The sequence below is a fragment of the Coptis chinensis genome, chromosome 8 (genome assembly GCF_015680905.1).
Source record: "Coptis chinensis isolate HL-2020 chromosome 8, ASM1568090v1, whole genome shotgun sequence".
In the NCBI taxonomy this organism is placed as follows: Eukaryota; Viridiplantae; Streptophyta; class Magnoliopsida; order Ranunculales; family Ranunculaceae; genus Coptis; species Coptis chinensis.
In genome coordinates, this window is record NC_141463.1 from 67,719,166 (window position 1) to 67,730,157 (window position 10,992).

Genomic DNA, 10,992 nt, shown 5'->3' on the forward strand with positions numbered 1-10,992 from the left:
TATATGAACTAACTACATTGGGCATGTCTGTGGTTGGTTTTATTATTATTAAATTACAAAAGTTATTCAACATTTTTAAAATGAACCTTACTTTCTTACACTATATAAACACATGCTACTCCAAAACAAAAGCCAAGACTTAAGTCACATTATATTTGTAATACTGTATGGTTGCTATATGGTTGCTAATTTTCTAAGTAGTTACGAATGGTGATGGTCCGAGAAGAAGGCAAGATAAAGCTAGCAAAGGTGACTCGACTTCACCAGAAATAGATTAACAATAGAACTCCAATGGATGACCGGGTATGCTATTGTTTTCGGGTTATCTGTACCTTTACCGGTTAGATCTTTAAATTTGTCTTATTTGTGGGCCTTTACTTCCCATGTTTTCCATTATGTTGTGATTTCCCCTCTCAATAACGTTTTTAAACGGGTTTGTTTCCTTCAATTAGTGTTCTTGACATTTGTTTTAGAGCATTATGATATGGATATGGATATGGGTATACATACAAATAAGAAGAAACATAAATCCCTTTCAACCAATGAGAAAAGATATTCAGATTTTTGGTAAAAATTTCTGTACTGCCAACTCCTATAAATGCAAAACACTTGACAACAGCTAGAAACACAACTTGAGTAACAAGCATACATATTTTTCTTTCTCCGCAGTTTTCACTTCCTCCAGTACCATGGCTGCTTCATCGATGGCTCTAACTTCTCCCTTTCTAGCTGGAAAGGCAGTAAAGCTTGCTCCATCAAAATCTGAGCTTCTAGGTGAAGGAAGGGTCACCATGAGAAAGACAGTGGGCAAGCCAACCCAATGGTATGGTCCCGATAGAGTCAGGTACTTGGGACCATTTTCTGGTGAGCCGCCATCTTATCTAACCGGTGAATTCCCCGGTGACTATGGTTGGGACACCGGGCCTCTCACGACCCCGAGACATTCTCCAAGAACCGTGAACTTGAGGTCATTCACTCAAGATGGGCAATGCTTGGTGCCCTTGGGATCGTCTTCCCCGAACTTCTTTCACGCCAATGGGGTCAAGTTCGTGAAGCGACCGGGTTCAAGGTGGTGCACAAATTTTCAGATGAAGGTGGATTGGATTACTTGGGTAACCCGGTTTGGTTCATGCTCAAAGTATTCTAGCCATCCGGGCTACACAAGTTATATTGATGGGTGTTGTTGAGGGCTACCGCATTCTTTGGTGGACCACTAGGTGAGGTAGTCGACCCATTGTACCCCGGTGGCGGTTCGACCCTCTAGGATTGGTGATGATCCCGAGGCTTTTCTTTGAATTGAAGGTAAAAGGAGCTTAAGAGCGGAGATTAGCTATGTTCTCGTGTTTGAATTTTTGTTCAAGCAATTGTAACTGGGAAGGGACCTTTGGAGAACTTGGTGACCACTTGGTCGACCAGTTAACAATAATGTTTGGGCATATGCCACAAACTTTGTCCCCGACAAGTGATCCGACATTCCGACCTATAAATTTGAGCGGGGCATTTGGATTCTTATGTATGATGTAAATTCTTATGTATGGATATTTATTTGTTACATGTTGTTGTGCCTTCTCTTAGTGTTGTAGAAGTCTTGCCTTATCCTAAGATTTATTTATTTTTAAAAACAATAATACTCTTCGTGGGTTGGCTTGCACATGCAATCCATTTGCCGTGTTTACGTGAAAGGGCTATGCATCACCTTAAGTTGTTTCATTCATATATATTTTTGTGTATAGTCTTTTGATGATGCCCAATTGTTTGGCTATTGGAACTTATTTTCTCATTGCACCTCATATCCATATGTACAACATGGAATGGAACATGAACATATTCTGTTAAATACATATATGTTAGTATTAACAAAGGATCTATCTTTCACTTGGTTTTCTTAACCATCCTCATCACTGATAGCTTGCACTTTGCAAATGGGGCAGACATTCTTCACTTGCAGCCATTTTTTAATGCAGTCTGCATGGTATTCATGCCCACAACGATACTCAACCTATTCTGGTTTAAGACTACGAAATACTTTAAAGAACAAGCTGCGTGAGTTTTGCAAACAACTTTGGACCATCATTGGCAATTAAGTTAAAAAAAAACTCAGATAAAAATATCAAACCTTGCATGAGGATAACAAAGTAGTAGTATAAACAATTTCGCAATTTTGGACTGAACTTTACTTCTGTTATATAGGCATGAAAGCCTAAATTTTGTAATCTAATGTTGATGCATGTTGCTTTTATATTATTTTGACATATGTAAATACTCAAAATTCATCCTACACTTTTATTTTCCATCCACGTGCGAGCACGTGCATTTTAGCTAGTATGATTAATAGAGGGATGTCAATATCTTGGAATTGGTCAAATGGGTGTCATAAAGTGAGGGGTTCGTCCCTTAATTATTGAAGATTAATGCTTTTATGGAGTAATGTTTGGCCTAAGACAATAAAATATTTTTCAATCAATACATTGCAAGACTAGAATGCTTTACCATTCTGCTTTAAAAAGGAATTCAGTGTTGCTAATGCTCTTGCTTTGGCAGAGAGGTTACTGGGATACCTACCAAACTAGGCTGAATTTCGTATTTTCATATTCCATGGAAAGTTGTTGCTGTGAGTTTTTTTTTTGTTTTAAACTTTTTTTTTATAGCCACTGTAAAAAAAAGTCAATTACGTTAAAATAGTTATGTTTATCAAAATGGAGTTTTTGCTTGTATTAATTACTAAAATTCTTTTTCATCAACTTGATCACAAGTTTTTTTTAGAACGTATAAAAAAATTTGCCGCGAAATAACAAGACTATAACTCAATTGCACATATTTTTTTTCATGGGTTTGGTGTTGTTTTTGGAACATATGGAGAAACTCTAAAGAAGAAGATGGTATATCCATATGTCATGTGTATTCAAAATTTGAAGTGAAAAAAAAATAAATAACAAAAAAATTCTCAGCTATAGAGATGATTAAAACAACACTGTTGTTCTTCTTCTCATACTATATATAGATATAGAGATGATTAAAACAACATGATGAGGATGTATTATTAATCACTAAAATCGTCCACATCAAATGACTAGTGCATATATTACATTATTTTTCTTTGAATACATTTTACACTTACCTAGCAATAAAAAAAGTATGTAGCGTCTACAATGACTCGTGCATTTAGTACATTTATCTATAAAGTCATTCTTAAATTTACAACACAAATTGTTTCGTGTAAATGTCAAATTTCTCCGCGGATGACAACTGAGGCTCCTGCACAAATCCATAAGTTCATTCAAATTCAATTTATTTTATCATTATAAAGTAATAGATATAACTTTAAAATCAAATGTACATAAAGTAGTTTGATAAATATTTTATGTCTTTTAGCAATTTATCGGTATTTTTTTACAGGTGCTTGCTAAGCAGGGTGATGATACCAGAGACTTGGAGTTTGAACCCGCTGTATCTGAGTTGAACGAGTTACTAATCTCATTTAAAACAGGCTTATCCAAAAAAAAAAAAAAAAAAGATTTATGAAACATTGTAGACGTACTCAAAGCTGGTTTGATAAATTGCAACCATGAGATTACAACTCCAATGTCATACTTGATTTATTATTGGGTCGTATGTTGGACTTTGATTGAATCGTTGATTTATTATTGGTTGGAGACATATATATATATAAATTAGGATTGATCTCAAATATTTGGAACAAAATTAGTCCATTTGCTGACATCTAAGAGTCTAAGACCCACTTGATAACAAATTTTAAGTTATATATTATCTATTAAGCTTTAAGGGGCTAGAGTTAGAGTGTGGTCTTGTATTGGTGTGAAGCGTGAACATCTGGCACAACTAGAATTAGCATACTATTCCAATTCCTGTCTTATAACTTACAGGCATTGAGCAACATGGATCTGCAGGACGGGCATCACCAAGTTTTTGAGAAGGACATTTTTTCTTGCACGCTAGTTTCAATTATTTACGGAAAATGCTTATTAAAATTAAAAAATAATGGTTTTAAAGAAAGTAGTATGCAGCCTTGGAAGAGGTATATATACCTGGGATAAGCCAGTGAAAAATACTTTTCTTAGGAGGGATGAAATCGGGCCATTGCAACGTATTCCAATGTTAGCCTCACGTATTGCAAGCCGCATTGCATTGAGCAGATTCCCATATGTTAATCCAGGTGCGCTTTGCGCAGCGTGGATGAAACTGTAGGTCATAGCACCAGTCATAGTGTCACCTGAGAAAGCCTATATATAGAAGATCGGACACCAAGAAATTGAATTAAAAGCAAGAACGCATGCATCAACAAAATGACTCGTTAAACATACCAATAGGGCTGATAAAATGCCCCAATACAAAATATTGTTGTTAATGAGATGACTACTTACTGAGGTATCAGCAGAGGTTTGATGATCATCACAAGCACTGAAGGATACAGCCAATCCACCACTTGTACCTTTATAAGCACCTGATCGAGGACTGTGGTTCTCCCACAGGTAGCGTCCATTTCTGCACAACAACGTTAAGTTTAGTGTGTTGTAGCACAATTATTTTAGTCTGCGTTGTTCACCTGCAATAGCCGTTTGCGAACAATATATATAATTGGCCAAGCAGGAGCCAAGCATGCCGCTAGTTAGTATTTACTACTGGTCTGTGCAACTGTGCAAGTAAACAAAATTGTTACAGGGTTCATTGACTAGGATAATTAGAACTGAGTTCAACAGATTAACTGATCGCGAGTCATCCTGCACAAGTAGGGCAGATCAAGAACCGTTCCACTGTGACAGGCATCAATGATGGCATGAAGTGTGACCCCTTTAGGAAGAGGCCTAACTATAGTAGCATTGATCTCATCATCGACAATCATCCCCTCAGTCTCGTAATCAAGAGGACATAATGTCTCATCATAACCATCTATCTCATCTCCATTTATATTTGGTTGTTGTGAACCATGGCCTGAGTAATGGAACACCAGTGAGTCCCCTGATCGACAACCTTGAACAAGCCACTGCAACGCCATTCGTATGTTTTGTTTTGTTGGAATCCGATAGGGGTCTCGCTCATTCTCTGCATACAGCATGGTTTTAAATTGTTAAACCATAACAGAAACTGAAATCACAATGACCTCTAGGATACTTGTTAGTATATAATCAAACTGCATATTTATAGCTCTGCTATCTGCCTAATGCCTATATATTTCCAACAATTGAAATCCATTTTGCAAGTAACAAAATCCTATGTTTAGAAAAAATTAATCTTGTTAGTCTCATGATTAAAAATAGTGAATCCAAAATTTTAGTAAGTAAGGATATGATGCATTTCTATCCCTTTCAACTAGGAACTTGAATGTCGCAGCCTGTACCTGTTAGTATGAGTATTGTGTCATTTGGGAAACCAAGCTTCTCCATTAGAAAGTACTTCATGCAATGAACATCATTGATGCTTCCCTTGAGCTCATACCTCTTTGTCCTATAACACAATCCACATAGAACAGCCCTTCTCCTCCCATGCACTGATGGAAACGAAAAGGGTCGAGAAACAGGAGGGTTATAGGCATAGTTAGCATAAGAAGGGGCAGTTGTTGTTCCTGGGTAGCTGTTAATTTGCGTAGCAATAGTGTCAATTTTGTTAGACACATTGCTTAACAACCCCTTCATCCAGGTAGCTGCTTGTCTAACTGGGTCTTCTGTTCGGCCATACGGATCATATGGTTTAACAGGAGTGACGGCTTGACACCAAGGGCATCGCATGGTTCTTGCCTCTGGTGGCACCACTAGCTGCATACCACAACCATTGCATTTCATTTTTCTACCAGCCATTAATCGTTTGGAGTTCTAATAGTTTGCAACAACGAAGTCTTCTCCCAAATGATGGAGATAGGCTAAGATGGAGGAGACTAGAGAAGTGGACGATTGTAAATTTAATGGAAATATTAAGAATACTTGAAAGCTTTTGAGTGGTAATGGTGAGTTTAATCAGAATAATGTTCATATATAGATTCGATCAGTCTCTGTCCTTTTCTCCATCTTTTATTTTTTTTCTAATATTCTTTTGTAAGTGGCTTAGTGCTATGAATTATTTGATCTTTCGGAGCAATTTGTTCTTTGCATATATTCTCTTCTATAGAAAACAATATCTTCTACGATTTAAAGGTATTGTTCGTTATTCTAAGAAATATATACAGTTTTCATGTCAATACCAATTATTTTTTAGTTACTGCAAAGAAGTAATGGCATTGCATGTAACAAGATATTACACCGGTGTCTGATTTGAGTCCAGTCCGATGTAGAAATTAAAATTTAACAGTTAACATGAATGCAACAACAAAAACAGAGAAAATATATATAAGCAGGTTACCATATGCAATTTGTAGTTAATGCTGTAGAGGAAAGAGAAATTTTAAGGAACATTAACCTAGACATACACCATCTAAACTTCCAGAATTTTCCAGAATCCCTCAAAATTCTTTATCAAAACGTATACACAGCTTGTCCTTGTCGCAGGAAAATCAATAGATCAACTGATCACGAAATATACTTCAGTACAGCGTTAGGATCCCAACTCGATTCCTCTTTTAAACAACTGATCATGAATTTGAATATTCAGTCTTCTAAGCCAAATAGAATGAAGAATCATACTGAAGACATCAAATCTTTTTGATGGCGAATTTACCTCAAAGTGTCTCCTTACCTGAACAACTCTTCTCTGCATCCTAATGTACTTTCTTGGAGATATTGCCATTAATATTCTCTTCAGGTTAGGAATCTCTTGTGATGAGATGACAACAGAAAAAGATTTCCAATTGAGAACATCACTGAAAGGAGATACATAATGGTCGGAAATCAGAACTGGGACACAACCTGTATATATAGCTTCCACGATTCTTGGACTCGCAACTTCATAACCACTTGGGCAAATGCAGTACTTACTCTTCTGCATCATGTCATAGTAAAGCATCCCCTTTGGGAGGTACTCATAAACTTGGATGTCTTCGTCTACTTTCTTCCAGTGCTTGAGAAGTATTGGCCGAATGGGACCGTGAAGTCCTCCTGCGAAAAATGCAATGATAGGTCGACGAGATGGAGGTGGCCCTCCAATCCTGCCCTTTGCATCACCAGTTTTGAGATTGATTTCTGGAAATGACACATCCTTGGAAGGCTTGAACCCTTCTGAGGTATTTGCATTGCAAAGAACTCGTATGGAATTCGAGGAAAGAGAAGGAACAAAGGAAGAAGCGAGCGGCCCCTGTAAGAAAAAAACAAATTATATTGCGTCATTGCCCATCAGCATTGAAAGAAACAAGGTGATATTGGACTCTGATTGGAATTATGGCGACCATTCAGAATATGAGTTCAATAATCCAAGAAAATATAATCTACTCAAACTCATTCCAATGTGCTACTATTTATGACTGCTAACAAAGATACAACCGTGGACTGGATAGGAATGAATAGAGTGGCAGAACGTGATTGACTAGGTGAAACCAAACACTTGAACTAAGGAGGTTTCATAAGGCACAAGTCCAACATAAACCAGCATTTAGAACTGGGCATTATTGTTCATTCATCTGGCCCAAAGGATTGGGAATAGGAAAATATGGTTTGTCAAGCGGCGCCCAAAGATTTCTAAAGGGATAATTGATCGTTTAGCTGACCTCAAAGACCAGAGATAAAATGTGGTTGTTGCATGTAATAAAAAAAAATCTAATATCTAAGTTACAGATAAGTTCCACCAAAAGGACTTCCGATTTTTATAACCGAATCCTTTCAAAATTAACCATTCTATTAAGTGTGGCGAAATAATTAAACATTATTACATGTTAAACAGAATGAAAGGTAACTGTTAGTGTCTCTTACCCAGTCATGGCAAGAAAGCATGAAGTGATCAGCTCCAAGACTTCTATTCCAATACGGATATTTCTTTGCGATGACATTGACATAATCAGAAATTGTTTGTCGTATAGGATTAGTATCATGTGAGTTTGATACATAGATGAACTGAACCATCATTGCTACACTGAATGGAAGGAAGAAAACATGAGCTTTCTCAGGATCTCGAGTTCGGTATTGAGGATTTATCTCCAATTCATGAATGAAGTTTCCTTCCATTGAATATATGCTCTTGCATGGTCCATTGTGGAACAGTGGCGGCTCTCCTTCTTCATAGATAAAGACCTTAAATTGTTTTTCCATTTCAAGATAGCTCCTGTATATATTTGCACCAAAATGCATTTAGCAATGTACACAGAGTAGCATACGTACTTACGAGAAAGTAGGTGTGTACCTTTGAAAGGCGCTCGGGTTCTTGTAAATTGGACCTTGTGGCATATAGTAATGATCTGTTGTTTGGTTCCCATTTCTAGCAACTTCTCTGATTGCAGTTCTAGCTCTAGCTAGGCCTAATTCAAGCTTCCCTAATTTGCTACTTCTAATGTGCACTCTTCTTCTTCTAGGAATAAAACTAGACTCATTCACAGAACCTGTCAGTTCCTCAGGCTTACCTTGATCCTACAGAACATTTAACTACTTATTTAACTCAAGGATACTAAAATTTCAAGTATTAAAATCTTATTTTAACTTACAAGGAACTTTAAAAGAATTACTAATTTCACTAGGAAAAAATCTACAATTGTATTTAGCATAAAACGATATCTGCAATGAATTTATACCTCTCTATTGCTCTACACCTGTACAAAAAAGTTAGATGAAAGAGAAACTCAAAAATTTCCATGAAAATGTAGCAATAAAATGTAAGGCATTTTTGGATACATTTACTAGAAATAAAAACTAAGATGCATCCTACAAGTGTATATCCTTCAAATTAGATCACATAGGGTTATTAATCTTACACATCACTATAAGTATTAATCGGGTAGTTCTCACTTGTAGTTTTGCCAATACGTGTTTAAAAAGTAAACAAAAAAATAAAAATAAGCCTGGCCAATCAAGAAAAAATAAAAGAAAAAGTATAGTACTTAAGTTTATTAGAAGATTAGAAACAAATTTGACAGAAAAGGATAAATAATTAAGAAATTCTTACAGATTGATGAATTTGGAGAGTTTTATCAGGAACAAGTATTGAAGAAGAGTGATTAAAAGTAACAGCACCTAAGAGAACTTCTTCCTTGTAAGGGACATCAGCCACATTTGCATGGAAATCAACATGATTACCACTTTCTGTAGAAGAAAGAGTAGGAATAGTTCTAGTCGTCCATAACCATGGAGTGTAAGAAATAGTAGACCAAGATGTCCTAACAACCAATACACATATAGCCCCAGACAATAAAATCAAAGGAGCTAGAACTAGAAACAACAATAACGATGGAGATGATGAAGTTGAACGTGACAAAGACTTGTTACATTCCTTCATTTTCTTCCTATATTAGTTCTTCTCTGTTCTCCCCTTCTCTCTCTGCTCTCAATCTTGCATGTGTTTTGTTTATTATGCTGCAGAAAGAGTGATGTTGTGGAAAAGAATCATTTGGTAGCAGGTCATAAAAGGTGCTTAAATCAACTAATTAAATGCCAAGCGTGAAGCGTCTCCTTGGTATGTTGTCTCACAAATACTCTCTTCATGCAAATTTCCTTGATCCCATTTACATAATTCTTTTGGGAACAAGCAATAAGATGGTAGTGGGTTACTGTGGACACGTTAGAGTTTAGATTGTTTGACACTTTGACTATAGATTTTTTTCTGTCGATAATCTACACTTTGACTATAGACGACTCTTTGTTGTATTTATTGATGTATCATGTTAGGTGTAACTAGTTCATACATCTTTTTGTTTTTCTTATAAATTTTATTTAATTAATCCTTATACAAGATATATATATAAATATAATATTTATTGGCGCTCTAGATCATATAGCTTCTCAACATGGGTGATCTTAAGCAGTCCATCCAGGTGATCTAAAGTCTAAACAACAAGTGGGTGGGTTTGAGACACCCCCAGCTTCATAAAGTGCTGCTCTAATGCTCTTCTCATCATGGTAATGGAGATTGCACGGTTTGAGGAATTGCTTCTATTCCTCTATTCTTGCATCCGTTTAGTAAAGTGGCAGCTGAATGAAACACGTGTAGGGAAGAAACAGAGATCTCAGTTAAAAAGGAAGTTAAGGCGAGTCTTTCTCTGGTATTTCCAATGCCTCGAAGAATGATTACCAAAAATATGAATTACTAACATCTTTTTTTGGGTTAGTCAAACTCTGTATTGGGCCATTTTTGGCGGTCTATTGTCAATTCAATTACTGAGCGGTTCATTAATCTCATGCATCTCATCCTAAAGTCCTAATTAAATATGTTCACGTACTTGCAAAATATTTCATTCAATGTCTTGTTTTGACACTTGGACGGTACCACAGCCGAATAATAGCCGATCAAAGTTATGGCATGTGATGATATCAGTATCTTATGAACTATGAACTATATCTAAATTCAACATTTCCAGTGCCAAAATATTGCTTGACCTTTTAATGCTCGAAATCAAACGCGTGGAAGCTCAAATTTCACTGCTATGGCAAGGAAGAAACTGGTATTGATACTCCTAAAAATCTATAGCATGTTAAAATGCATTTACAATTTCTTTGAAAAAATTGGTACAAATATGTGAATGGCACACCGCCACTCCATACCGTGACATCAACTAAATTCGGAAAATTACAACGAATTTCAAGAATCGCTTCGCTCGTTGAAGCGGTAGTGTTAATCGAAGCGTGAAATACTGGAATAGCCTTGAATCTCGACGGTTCACGCAACAAAATCACATCTCGAACGTGCCCCTTTAGGTACTGAAACTAGTGACTCGTTTTCTTTTTGTTTTTGTTTTTTTATCTAAGGCAAAACATTGTGAGCTGTGATCAGTAACTAAGGAGTTGTTTGTTTTTTTTGTTTTTTTTTAATTCAGCATTCAGACCCTCTTAAATTTAAGAGGGTGTTTGGATCTTATTTATTTATTGCCAAAAAGTGTTTATTAATGAAAAGATATTTAAAAAAAAATAA

General features: G+C 36.2%; 2 protein-coding genes and 1 pseudogene across 2 annotated transcripts; 1 reads left to right on the forward strand and 2 right to left on the reverse strand.

The window, feature by feature from the left end:
• Positions 1-603: 603 nt before the first annotated feature.
• On the forward strand, positions 604-1,466 carry LOC147482579 (chlorophyll a-b binding protein, chloroplastic-like; annotated as a pseudogene).
• Positions 1,467-3,013: 1,547 nt separating this feature from the next.
• LOC147482580 (metacaspase-1-like) lies at positions 3,014-5,995 on the reverse strand. Its single transcript, XM_086580230.1, has 5 exons — positions 5,357-5,995; positions 4,725-5,061; positions 4,383-4,503; positions 4,047-4,241; positions 3,014-3,255 (listed from the first exon to the last, which is right to left on the reverse strand). Exons 1-5 carry the CDS (start codon positions 5,811-5,813, stop codon positions 3,196-3,198), a joined length of 1,170 nt encoding a protein of 389 aa, XP_086436356.1. The 5' UTR covers positions 5,814-5,995; the 3' UTR covers positions 3,014-3,195.
• A 323-nt stretch (positions 5,996-6,318) lies between these two features.
• LOC147482581 (putative glycosyltransferase At5g03795) lies at positions 6,319-9,511 on the reverse strand. Its single transcript, XM_086577201.1, has 4 exons — positions 9,034-9,511; positions 8,278-8,501; positions 7,851-8,199; positions 6,319-7,239 (listed from the first exon to the last, which is right to left on the reverse strand). The coding sequence occupies exons 1-4, from the start codon at positions 9,361-9,363 to the stop codon at positions 6,544-6,546; spliced, it is 1,599 nt and encodes a 532-aa protein (XP_086433327.1). The 5' UTR covers positions 9,364-9,511; the 3' UTR covers positions 6,319-6,543.
• Between the last annotated feature and the right edge of the window lie 1,481 nt (positions 9,512-10,992).